At 34.2% G+C, this 17,247-nt stretch overlaps 3 protein-coding genes across 6 annotated transcripts; 2 read left to right on the top strand and 1 right to left on the bottom strand.

The window, feature by feature from the left end:
- Positions 1-275: 275 nt before the first annotated feature.
- Positions 276-4,034, top strand: LOC131844346 (MICOS complex subunit MIC27). 4 transcript variants are annotated; one of them, XR_009357583.1, is made up of 8 exons: positions 276-402; positions 491-639; positions 1,052-1,218; positions 1,621-1,730; positions 2,167-2,302; positions 2,762-2,934; positions 3,497-3,547; positions 3,994-4,034. XR_009357583.1 is itself a non-coding variant. In XM_059193206.1 (8 exons), exons 2-6 carry the CDS (start codon positions 491-493, stop codon positions 2,932-2,934), a joined length of 735 nt encoding a protein of 244 aa, XP_059049189.1. In that variant the 5' UTR covers positions 277-402; the 3' UTR covers positions 3,497-3,535; positions 3,994-4,034. The 4 variants fall into 4 exon arrangements, 1 of the variants encoding a protein (XP_059049189.1); XR_009357581.1 differs by having other exon boundaries at positions 2,762-2,946; positions 3,497-3,535; XR_009357582.1 differs by having other exon boundaries at positions 2,762-2,946.
- Positions 4,035-4,059: 25 nt separating this feature from the next.
- Positions 4,060-7,328, bottom strand: LOC131844345 (probable ATP-dependent RNA helicase DDX23). The gene has a single exon (XM_059193205.1). It carries the CDS (start codon positions 7,160-7,162, stop codon positions 4,715-4,717), a length of 2,448 nt encoding a protein of 815 aa, XP_059049188.1. The 5' UTR covers positions 7,163-7,328; the 3' UTR covers positions 4,060-4,714.
- A 371-nt stretch (positions 7,329-7,699) lies between these two features.
- Positions 7,700-16,758, top strand: LOC131844331 (exonuclease 3'-5' domain-containing protein 2). Its single transcript, XM_059193188.1, has 10 exons — positions 7,700-8,005; positions 9,340-9,496; positions 9,854-10,054; positions 10,755-11,002; positions 11,726-11,863; positions 12,597-12,799; positions 14,184-14,349; positions 15,366-15,518; positions 15,947-16,114; positions 16,584-16,758. Exons 1-10 carry the CDS (start codon positions 7,815-7,817, stop codon positions 16,699-16,701), a joined length of 1,743 nt encoding a protein of 580 aa, XP_059049171.1. The 5' UTR covers positions 7,700-7,814; the 3' UTR covers positions 16,702-16,758.
- Positions 16,759-17,247: the final 489 nt, after the last annotated feature.

The following is a 17,247-nucleotide window of genomic DNA, read 5'->3' as shown; positions in this document are numbered from 1 at the left end:
ATTGTCTTAAATGTCATATTTGTCAAGAAGAAATACGAATAAATTTTCCTGAGCAAAATAGGCAGTGAGTACATGAGCAAAAGACTGAATATTGTCAAACAAAGCAAGTAATCACTATGTCCGGTAGCCACTTGTAATATATTCATAAACTCGTTACTTGCTTTTCTGCATAATTATATCTCACACGACGAATCAATTGCTGTTAAAGAAAATAAAAATAGAACATATATATTTTTCACATTATTATAAATTTAATAATGGCAACAGCTTACGTAACGTCAATTTTCATTTCTGTCAGCTAACCAGCTGATTACTAAAATTTTATTATATTGTATTACATTATTACATCTGTGTATTACATACTTAATATTTATGTAATTTTCCGGCAACATATATCCAGAGGCATGAAACATTTTCATTCATTGTTTATTCATATGTTTGTTTCTTATTTACTTTGTGTTATAAACATGAATATTGATTCTATTTGTAGATGCTCAGAAAAGTGGTGTTTGGGTCTGGTTTAGTGGCCCTGGTGCCGACTGTTAGTGCGGCTTCTCCATCACAAGAGCCCGCGAAACCCCCTCCGATGAGACCCTCCGACTTGCCTATATACGAAGCTCCACACGCAGATTATGGAGAGTATGATTTTTAAAATGTATTCTTGTCTGTAATGTCACCCTTAAAACTAAAACTTTAACACTTTTATTGTTACACTTAACTGATACACAGATGATAACAACAGGTTGAATAAAAATAACAAGTTGTACATTAAAAATTTGTTGTAAACTACTTTTTTTTCTTGCACAATTTGAAAAAATATATATCTTATATATATTTTTTATTATTTAATTTTTATTTAATGTTCAACTTAATGTTAGTGGGTACATTCGATTATAGATTGTTTGCAGTACTTGAAGGTTAAACATTTGAATTTACTTACTAAACATGATCTAGATTCAAATTCCTAAACTTTGGAATTTACAAGTTAAGGCAGTAAACTATTAGGCTGGACTAGAATACTCACTAATCTAATTTAAAATTTTATCTTCAGTTACATTCAATCAAGGAAAAACACTGAAAAGACAAGCTACATCAGATCGGCATTGCAGTCGCCGGTGACAGCGGTCCGTGAGTGTGTGCAGTCTGCCTGTGCACAGACAGAGTCCATCACCAATGCTGTGCAGGACAACTATCACCAAATACAGGATAAATCAGACTGTTAGTATCATAGTTTATGAAACTCTTTATATAAAGGCCTCTTCAAAGTACCTAATGCGAAAATTTTTAAGATAAAAGTTCAATTTTCAATTCTGCAAATATAGTTAACAATCATCTTGACATAGTAAAAAACAAAGACACAGCCACTGTCTGTTCCCTTATATCTTTTAAACCATGCAAATTTTGATGCTCTTTACAGCAATAGACTTGCACTGAATGCATGTGCGTTATAGCATAAAACAAGCCTAGAAATTTAAAGATTTATATCATGCCAATCCTGGATGGGTCGGGTTTATTTTATTTTTTTCGTTATATATGTGTATAGAGAGAGAGAGAGAGTTATATTAGTATATCATCAGTTAATTACTGACTCTTATAATAATGAGTTTCGAATTTTTACAGGGATAGTGAAATATCTACGCGAGGAAGAGAACAAAGATGTCCGTTATGGCGCTGTAGCTATGGGCGGTCTCACAGGGTTTATATTTGGATTGAGGGGCGGTATTATCAGGGTAAATAATAACTGTTTATTTCCTTGAAGAGATGGCAAAATGCTGAATATTCTTGTAATATGACGTTTTATGTCTAAGAACATATTAGCTCAATTAGCCCTGAACATAGTTATCAATTTTAGATATTTTATTACATATTTTTATTGTTGGAAGGTATGATTAAACAGAAATGTACTACTTAAAAATCTATCCTATTTTCTTCATCTTTAGGGTCTCTTTCTTTATCAAACCTCACCTCTTTGTATTGTTAGATCCTGCTAATATTATTAGTACATTGTCTAGCAATTGGACTTTTTTAATGTTAGATACATTGTCATAGTTATTTAATTGAGTGTAATAAAACGGGTGTCTAATACTGCATACATGCACTACCTTTGAGTTATTCCGATATATAAATTATGAAGGAATACTCCTGATATATAAATTATGTTTTCAGAGGGTACTGTACGCGGGTATAGGCACCACAGCTTTGGGATTCGTTTGTTTCCCAGATGAAACAAGAGAACTCTTAAAAAACAATGGGGTGCTAGCCAAACAATACGTAAATATTGCATATAACTTCCTTTATGGAGGTAAGTCAAAAAAATATAAGATCTAAAAATAAGTCTCTAAAAATAAATCAATCTCTCTTTTTTAAGTTAAAACTTATACTTAGTTACTTTCAAACTATCTTTAGATAACTTACTTTAATAACAAAATTTATTACTACTACTCTAGGCGTCTAAGACCTAGAAAGATGCTAAGACAATTTATGATGTTTTTCTATATCACTTAGACTTACCTGTGATGACTATGAATTCATTATTTTTAATTACCTGTTCAGGTAATAAAACATTTTGTTTTAAGCTTCTCTTCTAATTTGATGAAAATTGTGTACACTATTTTCTTTTAATTATAATCAAAAGTACCCGAGCTGAATTATTGACTATTCTTGTTATAAATGATGAGTAAATATGTTTTGTTCTTTATTGTTAATCTATACATGATATAGAATAGACCATTTCATTATATAATGTATTTCCATTTACCAGTGAAACCTGGAGACCCACAGCTTGAGGTGAAATTCCCTGAGTTGTCTGTGCCTAAAAACTTTTCGGAACTCGCTGACTTGACGGTCTCATTAGCATCGTCAGTGAAACAGGCCGTCATGCCACCACCAGCGAAGGAATCGACCGATTCTAAACCTTCAGATAAGAAGGATTAGGTACAATTTTGTGTAGGTGTCGGTTTTGGGTCTCTGCATGGAATTGGCTTCTCATTCTCGTTTCTTTGATCTGTTTTAAGGCGCGTTTCTGTTGACCTTTGTTTTAACATTGCTTTATATACTATCTTCCTTTAGTTTCATACAAACAGCTCCTGCATGCAAATACAATTTCAATTATATTTTCAGAAAGTTGATTTATATAACTACCAAAAATAATTATTAATATTTTAACATAAATTAATTTAAAATACATATTACAGTATTCATATATAACATTTTCGCTTACAACGACTAACCTATTTTAGTAACGATAATGTTTTATAAAGGTAGGTTTCATAGTCAGGAACCAAGGAAATATAACCGTTTAGTGCGACTCCGGTTTAAGGGACTAACTGCTTATAGCAACCATTATTTATGATTATATGTTCGGTGTTATAGCCCAATAATATTAAATTGATGTTTCTATGTTTAATATTATTTAAAGTGCACTTTTATTAATGCAAGACTTATTTCATAATATTTTTTAGTATGTTCCTATTAATAGCGTTAATTTTACTTTCAGATTATCTAATCAATGACGAAGTAGATGACAGAGTATCCAGTAAGTATACAGGTTGGGCGACAGTTTAATTACTATTCCAATTACATATACTGAAGTGTTTTGTGGTCAGAAATAATTTGACAATTTGTGGGGGTCTGTACTATATATAATAACTCTGGACAATTCATACAGCGCCCTCTATTACTGTTAGAGGCCCTACCCATAACACAGAGCTTGTGTTATGGGTGTTAGAAATCTGATATAAATACTTTTAAACTTTTATAAATAGATCCATAATATTTATAGAAAATAAACAGACCGGTTCAAATAATTTTACTCATGAATACAAATGTTTGTATCTTGTGCGCGGAATCGAACCCGCTATCTTTGTAAGTAAAGCGTGTGCTGAATCACTAAACCACAGAGGCTATTATATGGTAGGAAACAATTGAGTATTACGCTCTAAATCGTGTGCAATTATTCCCCTTTCACAACATAATAAATTGTTATTTTTTCAGCTCCACCATGAACGAGCGACTACAGAAATACCGTATGGGTATTTACTTTCAGTGACGTCTTTATTTATTGCCTGATAGTTGACTTCAGTGTAAATTTATCTATGACAATGTAATAAAATAAAATGCATATTTATATAATTGAGATTTATTTTACATTAAATTGGATCACATATTTTATATTAACAATATAACGTGATAGTACTACTACTTAATACGTACAAGCTTATAAAATATGCATTGACCCTAAAAAGTACTACATTGTACAATTCAAATGACATTTATAACATGGGTTTTAAAGTTTTCGATTCAGGGTTCTGGGAGTAGAGCCGTATTTCTCATTTCATTCCATATAAGTTTACCTCTCAAATCAGGTACAATATTGAAAGGCTGTAATGTATAGTGCATGAGCTTGTAGCACACGTTATCTTTATACGTACGTAAATCGCTTAATCACTAGAATTTGTATAGGTAATTTACTTGCATGACACAATACCTATAACTCCAAAAATATTCAGGTATTTTACCAGATATATAACCATACATAAGCATAGTAAAAAAATATACAGTTTTATCAGAATTTTTAACAATACTGTAACTTTCTGATTTCTATCATGTTGTCAGTCTATGAATTATATACTTAGTAAGTTAGTATAATTTCTTACGTAAAATAAATGTATCAACAAAAAAAGAGTTCACTTATTGTAAATATATTAATGGTATTTTAAGCAAATATCATTTCTTCCCGTCTCTTTTTAGTGACCACTGTACCAGGTTTATGCTGTGCTTCTGGGTGATTCATTAGTTCAGGTGGACATGTAGATACAGAACTTGAAAGCAGAACCTGTTTAAGATCATAAAATAGTGCAGAATCTTCTTTAGTAACAAAAGAGACTGCTTTACCAGTTTTGCCAGCACGCCCTGTACGACCAATACGATGCGTGTAGTCTTCTATAGTCTTCGCCATGTCGTAATTTATGACCACGCTCACGTCTTTGATATCTATACCACGACCCGCGACATCTGTAGCTACAAGTATATCTTTAGAACCATTTTTAAGACTGGCCAAAGCAAAGTCACGCTGCTCTTGACCTTTACCACCATGCAATGTACAAGCATTAAACCCAAGCTTTTCCAATCCTTTTGCAAGAACATCTGCACCTTTTTTCTGATTGACGAAAATGATAATAGGAGGTTCGACACCGCGTTGTAGAATTTCAGTCAACTTTCTACGTTTTTCATTCTCACCAATCATGTAGACAACTTGTTCAGTTCTATCTACTGGTTTTCCAACAGAACCAATATATACAATAGCTGGTCTTCTCAAATAGCTTCTTGCTAGACGTTCAACTGCTGGTGGCATAGTAGCAGTAAACATCACAGTTTGTCTGTACTTTTTCTTTGTGTTGTAGTTGGCTAATAAAACTGACGCATCCTCAGCTGCATCTGTGTCCGGTTTTATATTTGTTACTGGCATGTATTCCAAAATCTTCTGTACATCAGGTTCAAAACCCATGTCAATCATACGATCAGCTTCATCCAAGACTACATAAGTGCATCTATTCAATACCAAGTATCTGTTTTCTAATACATCTATCAGACGCCCCGGTGTGGCAATGACAATTTCGCAACCCATTCTTAACTTGAACCCTTGCTCTTCCCTTGACAAGCCACCAACAACAACAACTGATGTAATACCTAATGGAAGTCCAAATTTATTGGTTTCTTCTTCAATTTGTTGTGCCAATTCACGTGTCGGGGCCAATATAATAGCATATGGACCTTGATCAGCATCTTCTAAACGTTCAGTCTTTGGAAGAGACTGTATCCATGTCAATAATGGTATAAGGAAAGCTAAAGTTTTACCAGAACCAGTTTCTGCTACTCCAATAATGTCTCTATTCTGAAGTCCTATTGGAATAGCCTGTCGTTGAATTGGAGTGGGACTCTTGTAGCCTACCTTATTTATTATTTCCATTACATCATTATGGAACCCTGCTTCCTTCCATGATCTGATAGGGTTAGGAATTCTACCACCTTTGATTGTAATATTGTAGTCTTCTCTGAAAATACGCCAATCTCTCTCAGTCATTTCATCTTGATCCTTTTCAGACCAATGTCTGTCATCCCATTTTTGCTTATCTTCCTTTTTCTTCACCTTCTTCAGACGTAACTTTTCCTGTTCCTTCTCTAATTCTGTTCTGCGTTTTTCCAATAGATTTCCATAAAATTTGCTATGATCTTTCTTTTGGGATTTGATATCAATACCAGCAATATGTCCTCTACCAAAAAATTGTACTTGATGTCTTTCTTTGTACAATGTATTGTAATCATTTGATGTGTCTTCTGAAGCATCCCAATCAAATACAAATTTCCTATCATTCAACCTCCTGACTCGACGTTTCTTCTTTACAATTCCCAAATAACGAGCCTTGATTGCTTCTTCCTCTCTTTCTTTGTCTTTTGTTTTAGAAAATTCTTCATTCTTTTCTTTTTTGTCATCACGCCTATCACTAGTTGATTTTCTTTCATCATATTTCCTTTCCCTTTCCCTTTTCTCCCTTTCCTCTTCCCTCCTTTCTCGTTCCTTTTCTCTATCTCTTTCTTCTTTGTGTTTTTTCTCTTCTTCTTTTTTCGTAGGACCTGTCAAATCTATTGTTGTTATAGATGGTTTGTCAACATTTGCTCTTATAGCCGCCACTTGTTCCCGACGTCGTTCAAGTGCTAAAGCAGCTCTTTGTTCTTTGGTTAGAAATACAGGTTTGCTTCTAGCTTCCTCTTCAGCTTTTTTCTTAGCTAATAACTCTTCTAAAGAGAGCGGCTCGCGTTTTGTAGGTTTAGGTTCTTCTGTCTTAGGCTCTTGTACTTCCTCGTCATCTTGTTTGATTTCATCATCTCTTTTATTCTTACTCTTCTCTTTTTCTTCGTATTTTCTATCTTTTCCTTCACGCTTTTTCGGTGATCTCCCGCGATCTTTTCTTGCAGGACTACGAGATCGCTCTCTTTCTTTTCTTGTCGGGCTTCTTGATCTGTCTCGATCTTTTCTTGGGCTCCTGGACCTTTCCCTTCGTTTGGTTTTATCGCGATGAGCCTCGCGCTCATCATATCGATCCCTTTCTCGTCTCTCTCTGGAACGTGACCGTCGGCGGTCGGGGCTTCTGTCACGTACCATTATAGTTTAATAAATCAAGTAGTTGGTTGCCAGGGTTTTAGTAAATTAATTTATAGAATATCGAGAAAAACCAATACTCAGATTACTGGTTGTAAAACGAATTAATAATTAAAAATACTAAAGACAGTAAAGCAAAATGCAAATTTTGAATGACATACCTGATTGACATATTTGACATGCCTTTAAACAAGAATGAAGACTGACATATTTCCAACTTACTGTTCTGTCTATGGTTAGGTTTTCAGTTCTCGCTTAAGTCGTTAAGAACCTTTTATTCAACAAATTGATTACTTGTAAGTAGATTAATCTTTCTTACGAACGAAGCTTGTTTCCAGTGTCAGAACATTAATAAATTAAGAATATGCATATTTAGGGTAATTTGGAGAAAAAAAAATATGATACTCATATGTAAAACCAGCCTTATTCATAGACATTGTAGTCTCTGCTGTATTTTTTAACTGGAAAAGTGTCGTGCTGTCGATTGAAGTCGATTCAATGTCAAGGACACTAACCGATCAATCAAGTCCTTAAAAATAAACAATTTGTTTATTTACAGGATTTTACGTTTCTTAAACTTATATTTTAATTAATTGCAAATTGCAATCGAATTAACAATTTCGTGCGATTGTTTGCGATCTATGCTTAATTTAATATGGAATTAGATACAAAGTTTAAGGTCTTTATAACATCTACTACTTTGATAGTTGGTAGTGCGAGTTTTGTTTATTTAATTTCAAAATTTAATAAACGATGTAGAAATGCTATAGATGCTCTGAATTATTTAACGATTGTGACTGTGACCAAAGAGAGTGAGTGTAATATCGTCGTTGGAGAATTACGAAGGTAAAGCTAATTATAGATTTAGTTATTTAAGACCACATTGTGGCTAATAAACAAAAGTTTTATGTTCACATATTTCATCGCTTCCATTATTTATCTAATTTTATCATTTCTCAAATAAAACCTACGTATTAAATTTTATAACAGTAAAAAATAATTAAAGTAGTCCATAGAATAAATCCATACTTTTCGATTTCAATTTGTTTTGTAACAGTATCTTAGTAATGAGTTATTAATTATGATGAAATACATGTTTTATATTGTGAAAATATAATGATACTAAAAACTGGTTAGTGGTTCGTTATTTTTTAAAGGATGTTAGTCATAGAATATGTTTTCCTCATAGTTTTTAGTAACAAACTTGAATATAAAGTTTTCAATCCTTAATTATTTTGAAAGTTGTTCTCTTATTGGTCCAGCTTTTGCCAACTGTGCAAATAATTATCCAGTATGTCTTTGATACAGTTCTAACCGACTGATAAATGATAATTGCTGATATATTGGATAAATATGTTATGATGATATTTTCACAACAATGGAGCAAAATAAAAAAATCCAATTGTGCTAACTTGTACTATATAGACTCACAATAGTTGTAGAATGTAATGTGTAGGTACTTTGCTGCCATTTAGCTGCACATCTGCACTCCCTGCAAACACTCACTTGGTATGTCAATACTTGTTACCACACAGTAAATTAAGGTGCTTACAACAACATAGCCTCAACCTACCAAGCAAGCTGTCATCAACATCATGTACATAAAACATCACTGCCAACTATTTTCTTAATCTGCTTTATATAACTCTGTCTTATGTCTTGGTATTGATCTTCCCCTCTTTCCTTCTAAGTCCCTTTCTATAATAATATTCACTGTACTATATCAGGTATCCCAACATTATTTGTCATCTATTATCAATAATGTGTAGGTTCTGCTTTTTTTTATAAAATTACTAGCAGACCCTGCAAAGATTGTTTTGTGATATAAATTAAAATCACTATTAAAATAAGGGGTTGGTTATAGAAGGTGAAAATTTAGGATTGTATGTATTTTTTAATGGCACATTATTAATAATTAAATAAAATTGGCCTATTAATAAAAATGTAAGCGGTGGACAACCCTAATTACTTAACCCTTATATAGGGGTATGGAAAATAGATAGTAGCCGATTCTCAGACCTATTAAATATGTATATAAAATTTCATAGAAATTTGTCAAGTTGTATGGTAACTAACATTATTTATTACAGAAGACTTTATATATACCTATATATAATATAGTATTTTTTTTTAATGAAGATTTGTGTTGTAATTTCTAACACTGCATTGTGTATGTTTAGGAGATGCAAGTTCCATAGAGCTGTGGGATTTGATTGTGAGTGGGTGACAGAACATGGGAAAAAGAGACCAGTTGCCTTGGTACAGTTATCAACATTTGATGGTTACTGCGGTCTCTTCCGACTCAATTTGTTGCAGACTGTACCCAATTCTCTAAAGGTAATTGGCATTAATGTTTCTGTTATTTGAAGAAAATAAACATTACAATATTATATATTGCAACTTTATAGAATCTCTAATCTATAAAAAAAAATTTTTTATAAATATTTTCTTTGTTTTTGTAACTGTTTTCATTGCAGCTCAGCTCCTATTGTTTGTAGGCTACAAACAATATAGTGATATCATATAGCCTATAAACTTCCTTGATAAATGTGCTATTCAACAATGAAACTGTTTTCAAAATCAAATCAGTATTACCTGAGATTACTCCAAATACCCAAACTCACTAACTTTACAGCTTTGTAATATTTATTAATGTACAATAATGTGATATTCAAAATGTCTTATATTTTTTAGGAGTTATTAAATGATGTAAATATATACAAGGTGGGAGTTGCACCATCCGATGATGCAAAGTATTTGCAAGCGGATTATAATATCAACCTTAAGTCCACTCTGGATGTAAGACATTTAGCGGTGCTGTGCAGACATCACCCTGGGGGTTTAGGTTCCTTGTCAAAATCTTTGCTAAATATTATTTTAGACAAAAGTTGGAGGGTAAGTAGACATTTATATATTTATTGTTATTTCTAGAATTATATACTATATATCTGTATCATTAATTATATAATTTTCTCTTGTTACTATTTTGTACTACACTGGCAGACACAACAGATGTTGTCCTGTCTTAACTATGAACTACATATTAGGCAAACATTAAAGAAAACTTTAAGACTTTATTACTTTTTAATTTTATAATACAACAGACAATAATAAACACAATAAAAAAAGTATTAGCCAATCGGTTCAAGCTTTAAGGCCTGATTCCCTGACCAAGGGAAATAGGGATTCATTTGAGCCTCGGTGGTCTAGGAAATTAGCACAGCACCTTACTGCCTATGGTCGCGAGTTCGTCTCCAATTATTTTGTGAAATTATGGCAGTCCACTTTCTATACATAGTGTCTACCACTTTTATATCGAAATAGCTTTTACCCGCGCATTGAATAAAAAAATATTTGTTTTGATTGATTGATCGGTTCATGATTGTTACGCTTTCACGCAAAACCTACTGAACTAATCATCATGAAATTTTGTACTTTCACTATTATAATATTATTAAGGATTAAGGTTAAGGATGTATAAAGTTACAGTTAAAGTATAAACTACAACTTGCATTGCTAGTAATAGTGTAATATTATGTTAGTTTTTATTTAAAGAAATATGTTTAAAACCAATTTATTATTTCATCTACAATAGGTCCGATGCAGTAATTGGGAAGCAGATACACTGACAGATGCACAAGTTAAGTACGCAGCAGCTGATGCTCATGTGGCCATAAAGATATTTGTAAAACTCATTGACAAGTTAAACAAACCTAGCAAATGGTCAATGCTGTTAGGCACCAAAGGATCTAAAGATGTTTGGAATAATTTAGATGATGTGTGCATGAAGTTTGCTGATTTTTATTTTAAAGTGTCACATGCTCTCAGGGGCATAGATGCTGTGTAAGTTTCTTAAATTATATCATCAATTTTGTTTAAAGTCACTGCTTAGAAGAAGCAGCCTTTAGGCTACTTTACCATATGTAAAATGAAAGAATTGCAAAATAATGACAGATATCCGATTTTTAAATTCTTTATTTTTTCACTTTTCTAATACAAATAAAGTGGGCTTTAGAACATGCTTGATTACACTACTGGTTCTCCTTCTAAATTCAAACAAATGAAATATGTTTTAAAAAAAGTATCATCAGAATTGTTTTCATAGTGATAATGTTGTTAAATTGAGAAATATATTAGAATAATTATAATCTCAGGACAATTCACACAGCGCCATTTAGACCCAAATTAAGCTAGTTAAGGCTTGTGTTATGGGTACTAGATAACTGATACAAATACATAGATATTATTTTCATAAATACATACATATTGTACATAGATAACAACCAGACCGATACAAACATACTCATGAATACAAATGTTTGTGCCGTGCGATGAATCGAACCCGCGACCCTCGGAAGTAAGGCGATATGCTATATCCCTAGACCACCGAGGTTGCCATATCATCATTCTTGAAAACGATAAAAGTCAGTTGAATTGAATGCTTCTAATTTCGAAGTTGGTTGCAAAATGGTCTTGTATAATCTCTACTGCTACATACTAATAAACTCCTTAGTTCTGTTTATTTGTTCCGGATATTTGGTTGACTCTAATAATTAATTGTTTCAGTAATAACCCAAAAAGGATTAAAGAGGTCTCCAAGACATATTCTAATTTGACTCGCACCAAACCATTGTATCACAACTGCTTCCTACAGGCGCCAGATGGAGAATTACTGTGCACATGTGATAATAAAAAAGCGTTATGGTTAGTTATTCAAGCCATGTAATGAAGTATTATACTCTTTAACCTGTAATATCGGTGCCTTTCATCACCCTTTAACAGAAAAACAACAACAACAGAATGTCCAGTTCAGTCGGGTTCTTCCACAGATCCTTATGGACCGCTGAGTTTGGGCTTTGAGCTTGCGCTCCTTGCCCAGGCGTTCTGCTGCGGTGAACCACCGTCATTCGTTTACCGGCTACTTTTCAGCAGCCGGCTGTGTAAAATGTCGTACGTCTGTGTGACATCTTACTTTAGTAGCTAGTTTCTTAATAAATTTGAATTTATGCTCTAATAGTTGAGCATAGAACATATTGTTCCGTAACTCGTTATTGTAACAATAACGATGTTGTTTATTTACACGCCTGCTCAATTTAGTTGTCTATGAATGAACTATATTATCTCGAAATCATTTCGAACTGACGGTAGATTTAACATATCATAAGAGTTTCTAATAGACCTACATGAATAAAGATATTTTGAATTTGACTTCTTACTAATATTATAAACGTGAAAGTTTGTGAATATGGATGGATGTTTGTTACTCTTTCACGCAAAAACTACTGAACAGATTTTGATGAAACTTCACAGTAATATAGCTTATATATCAGAGTAACACATATAAAGTAAGTGTGATGCAGACAGAGTTGTGCGGGATCATAAAATGATAGATGCAGTTGTTACTTTTAATAAAGAAAGTATTGTAATCTTGAAACAGGTATGTGCAGAAACAGCTAGCGGATGTAGTGACGGAGGAGCCTCTGACAGTGAGACTCCGGTTCGAGCCGGCCGGCCGCTCCGTGGGCGAGGTGGGCCGCTACTACCAGCTCACTAAGGAGAACAAGTGCGTTGTGTGCGGGAACAACAACTCCTACATACGGAAGAACGTCGTGCCCAGAGAGTATAGGAAGTACTTCCCTGGTATGTGACCTGGTAACGAGTACCTTTACTCAGTTGTAAATCTTATTAATATTATAAACGCGAAAGTTTGTTAATATAGATGGATGTTTGTTACTCTTTTACGCAAAAACTACTGAACGGATCTTGATGAAGCTTTACACTAATATAGCAGCATCAGAATAACATATAGGGTATAAATTTCACGCGCTTGAAACCGCCGGCAGAACTTATTATCTGATTTTAATCTAAATAACATAACTGGTTTTAATCCACCGCATTAATATACACCGCATGGCATAGCCCGAGTTACCTACGGTAAATGAATCATTTTTTAAATTGGTCAAGTGATTAACAAAATAGAAACCTTAATGTGTGTATACATTTATTATCACTATTACAAGAGTTATACTTAGGTTTTTTTAATTGGTGATAATTTATTTCACATTTCTTGTTACTTGTCGGTATCGTCTGATTGAATGCTAAATTAGATTCGTTTACCACAGTACTGGTTTCCCTCGAGACGACATTTGCGAACCCCATTTTTTTTTAAATTGTCGCGACCTCTGAGAAAAAAACCTCTACTGCCTTAGTAGAGGTTTTTTTAATAATCAACGTAGTTAAAATGCAACTATTTCTGAATTTTTCTTTTAGTTAAGTAGTTAGTTTACCTACGCGAAAATATTTATTAGTACGATACTTAGAAAATCGTTGATTGACATCACACCAGGTTTATAAGCATGTTATATTTTTTATTGTTATATAAAGTTCTTTAAATTTGGCGGCCTGTATAATTTTTCTACCATCCCACGGGTTGCGCACCACTGAAATAGAGCATGCGGCTGACCGGACCCTAGTGGAGGCCAAGTGGCAAATGGACCGGAAATTTATCACGATGATTTCCAGGGGGAAATGGCTGGAGGTTTTTTTATGGATGATAATGGAGTGGTGCACCCGCCGACACTAACGGTTTACGCTGGCGGGGCACCAGTGGAGGATGATTAGATGAGTATGAGGTCTGTCAGTTAGTCCATCGCGTCAAATGGAAACTACCATTTATCAAGATGGGTTCCAGGGGGAACTGCATAGAGGTGAACCTGATTGAAGCCTACATTTTTAGCAATGGGGTTATTAGTGTATATTACTAACTAGGTCATAGGGTTATTATCTTTTTTACTTACCTTATTCTTTACTGTATCTTAGTGAGTCAATGAATAACTTGATATTATAAATACCTTCCTGACTATCAATATATAATAATATATGTATATTAATATTGAGAATATTTATGATTTCTAATGTAATAATGATTTCTTTTAATGAAAGTCCACTAGTCTCATGACGTACTGCTGCCGTAAGATTTATTCTATTCTATTCAATGTCTCTGATAATTATGCTTCTAAAACAGACATAATGAAAGACCACTCGTCTCACGACGTGCTGCTGCTGTGCGCGCCGTGCCACCAGCGCAGCAACGTCACCGACCAGCGCGTGCGCGACCAGCTCGCCAGCCTGTGCGCCGCGCCACTCTGCAACAGGGACTCCAGCAAATACGTAGAGGACTCCATGCAGAAGTATGTACACTGAAAAAATCACTCTGCTTCGTAAAAGTCGTTTGCGTGGGTACTTCGGTATCATATTTCAGACGCCAAATAGGTCGCTTGGTTTTTTGTTGAGTGAAAAAATGTGTTTTGGTTGTTGAGTGAACATTAAGCAATGAAATTGCTGAAACACGTACACTGAAAACTCGTGGGTCTACATCAGCCTTAGTCTCAATTATATTTGCCGCCAAGTGACTTGCTTGGTAAAATGTGTCTGTGGATGATAATGGAAGGATGCACCCGCCTGTGCCAACGGTTTACGGTGGCAGGGCACGAGTGGAGGACGATAAAATGTGCGTGAAGTAAAGTCAGTTAACCCATCTTGACAAATGGTAGTTTGCCACGATGGTTTCCAGGGGGAACTGCATGGAGATCTACATGGAGAGACCTGTTTGAAGCATACATTTTTAGCAATGGGGTTATTTTTTTTATGGGTGATAATGGAAAGGAGCACCTGTCTGCGCTAACGGTTTACGCTGGCGGGATACCAGTGGAGGATTATAGGATGAACATGAGGTCAGGTCAGTTAGCCCATCGTGACAAATTCACCAAGAATTCATCACGATGGTTTCCAGGGGGAACCACGTGGAGGTTGACCGAACATGGTACATTGTTAGCAATGGGAGTTACTAGTTCCCATTGCTAACAATCCCCTTCCCCTCTCAATGGGGTTATTAGTCCATATTACTAACATTTCCTTTCGCTTTGGTAAAATGTGTTTCTATCGTATGGTGCAGATTAGGCAGTGAAATTACAGGATAAGAGTTATGACAACTTCAATAGTCTCTGTGGTCTATCGGTTTAGCACACTACCCTAATTCAGATGGTACAGGGTTCGATTGCTTGCACGATGCAGTTGTATTTATGACTGTAATGATATATACCGGTCCGGGTGTTAATAAATATGTACATATTTATTTAAAAAAATGTATCTATGTATCTATTCCAAAACGATGTTTTGCAGTTAAAGCTGAGATTTGTGTTACCAGGAAAGCTCGGTCTGCAGCACGCGCTCTACTCAATCCATTCGCGACGCTGCCCGCATGGAGGCGCACTGAGCTTGAACGATTGCTTCTACATTACTACCAACACGATGAGATCACTACAGAACTATTGCAGGAAGCGGCCGATCTGCAAGTACTGTGAGTTGATTGTTTACCAGTTGATTTATTTTCAGTGCTTTAATTTTTTTAAATTAAAAAGTATGTGTTCTTTCTAATACCTCCAAGAACATGTGTACAAAATTTCATCATAATCGGTTCAGTAGTTTTTGCGTGAAAGCGTAACAAACATCCCTACTTTCACATTTATAAATCACTAGCTACTCGCCCCGGCTTCCCCGGGTGTACATATCTTATACATATAGACCTTCCCCTTGAATCACTCTATCTATTTATAAAACCGCTTCAAAATCCGTTGCGTTGTTTTAAAGATTTAAGCATACACAGGGACAGAGAGCGGCAGCGACTTTATTTTGTACTAGGTAATGTAATATTAGTAAGGATAGATACCAATTACCATTATCAGGTTTGTTTGCTATTCCAGTAATATTAAAACATTTGTTCCGCAGATTTGAGAATCAAGACTATGAATCGCATGGTTTAAAAGTGGTCGAATTCTTTCTGGAGGGGGAGGGTGGTTTGCTAGCACTAGAAGAAATGTGGAGGAAGCACTTTTTGAGGTCCATGCAGCCAAAGTATATGCCTGAACTATGGTCCACAAAACATAATGAAGAGAGGTTAGTGAACCATAACGATGAATTCGTTGGTTTTGTTCATAAATTTTTAACGCATTTTTATTATTTTTGTTCAAAATGGTGGTGCAGAAAATATAGCTATAAAACTATTTATTTGAGAATATTATTAAAATACATTAGACATTTACAGTTCTAAAATTATATATTTAAAGTCTCGTCTATGTCTTTATTTTATTCATGCTTTTAAATTATAAATGAAGTAAATATACATTTATTTCTTGTATTCATATCCGCGGTCGTCTAGCGGTTAGACGCCGTCTAACTTCCAGTGGTCGCTGGCTCGATTCTTCATACGATTTGTGTTTTTTATGTATATATTTACAAAAAATATATAAGCTGTCTAGTACCCATATAAATGCTCTTCTTAGCTTCGAATGATGCTGTGTGATTTATACTATGTTATTTATATTATATTAATGACTAAATAATATTTATATTCTTTTGTTATCAGATTACGTGTAAAGTACAATGAAGGAAGATTGAATGAAGAGCAATTAAAGGCCATTGGCGTCACGGTATCGGACTTCAGCGAGCAATATGAAGTGATACCATTCGGAAATTCGAATTGAGTAGTATAAAACTAATTGTAGTTTTATTATTTTAAGTTTTTACCGAGGTAGAGTATGTCAGCCGTCAAGCAGCTTGCTTTGTAAGCTGTGGCCCGGTTGGAGGGATGGAAATTACAGGAAAAAGGCGTGACTTAATCCTCCGAAGTGACAACGCATTAGTGGTGTCATAGGCGGCACATGATAATGTGATATCTGTAGTCCTTTTAATGTATAACAAGCGACGGTTACCGCTTACAATCAGGTAGTTTATTTGCCATGTTAGTTTTATTCAAAGTTTTAAGATTAATGTGTTTTCTTGTATTTGTAAGAAGTTATGTCAGAGACTTGCTAAAATCTTCATAGGGATTGACTTCATTATGATCTTATTATGTTAAGAGACTATTATTATCGAGAATTATTAACTGATAGATGGTTTATTGTACCCATGTCGGGTTGTTATGTAAATTTATGAATTCTATTTTATAAAATTAAGTAAATTGCAGTACACTATGTTTTATATAGTACATATCACTATTACTATCTTTCTACCTTGTATCTTTTTTAATA

Source organism: Achroia grisella, unplaced genomic scaffold (assembly GCF_030625045.1).
Source record: "Achroia grisella isolate CSIRO2021 unplaced genomic scaffold, CSIRO_AGI_Agris_v1 utg402, whole genome shotgun sequence".
NCBI classification, from domain to species: Eukaryota; Metazoa; Arthropoda; class Insecta; order Lepidoptera; family Pyralidae; genus Achroia; species Achroia grisella.
Note: the sequence above shows the minus strand (reverse complement) of the source record. Positions and strands in the feature narration are given on the sequence as shown.

Bases quoted from the DNA above. Each gene is read 5' to 3' on its own strand.
- LOC131844346 (XM_059193206.1), top strand. From the start codon at position 491: ATGCTCAGAAAAGTGGTGTTTGGGTCTGGTTTAGTGGCCCTGGTGCCG. The intron at 640-1,051 runs GTATGATTTTTA...TTTTATCTTCAG, and splicing joins CCACACGCAGATTATGGAGA to TTACATTCAATCAAGGAAAA. The intron at 1,219-1,620 runs GTTAGTATCATA...GAATTTTTACAG, and splicing joins AATACAGGATAAATCAGACT to GGATAGTGAAATATCTACGC.
- LOC131844345 (XM_059193205.1), bottom strand. From the start codon at position 7,162: ATGGTACGTGACAGAAGCCCCGACCGCCGACGGTCACGTTCCAGAGAG.
- LOC131844331 (XM_059193188.1), top strand. From the start codon at position 7,815: ATGGAATTAGATACAAAGTTTAAGGTCTTTATAACATCTACTACTTTG. The intron at 8,006-9,339 runs GTAAAGCTAATT...GTGTATGTTTAG, and splicing joins GTCGTTGGAGAATTACGAAG to GAGATGCAAGTTCCATAGAG. The intron at 10,055-10,754 runs GTAAGTAGACAT...CATCTACAATAG, and splicing joins TTTTAGACAAAAGTTGGAGG to GTCCGATGCAGTAATTGGGA.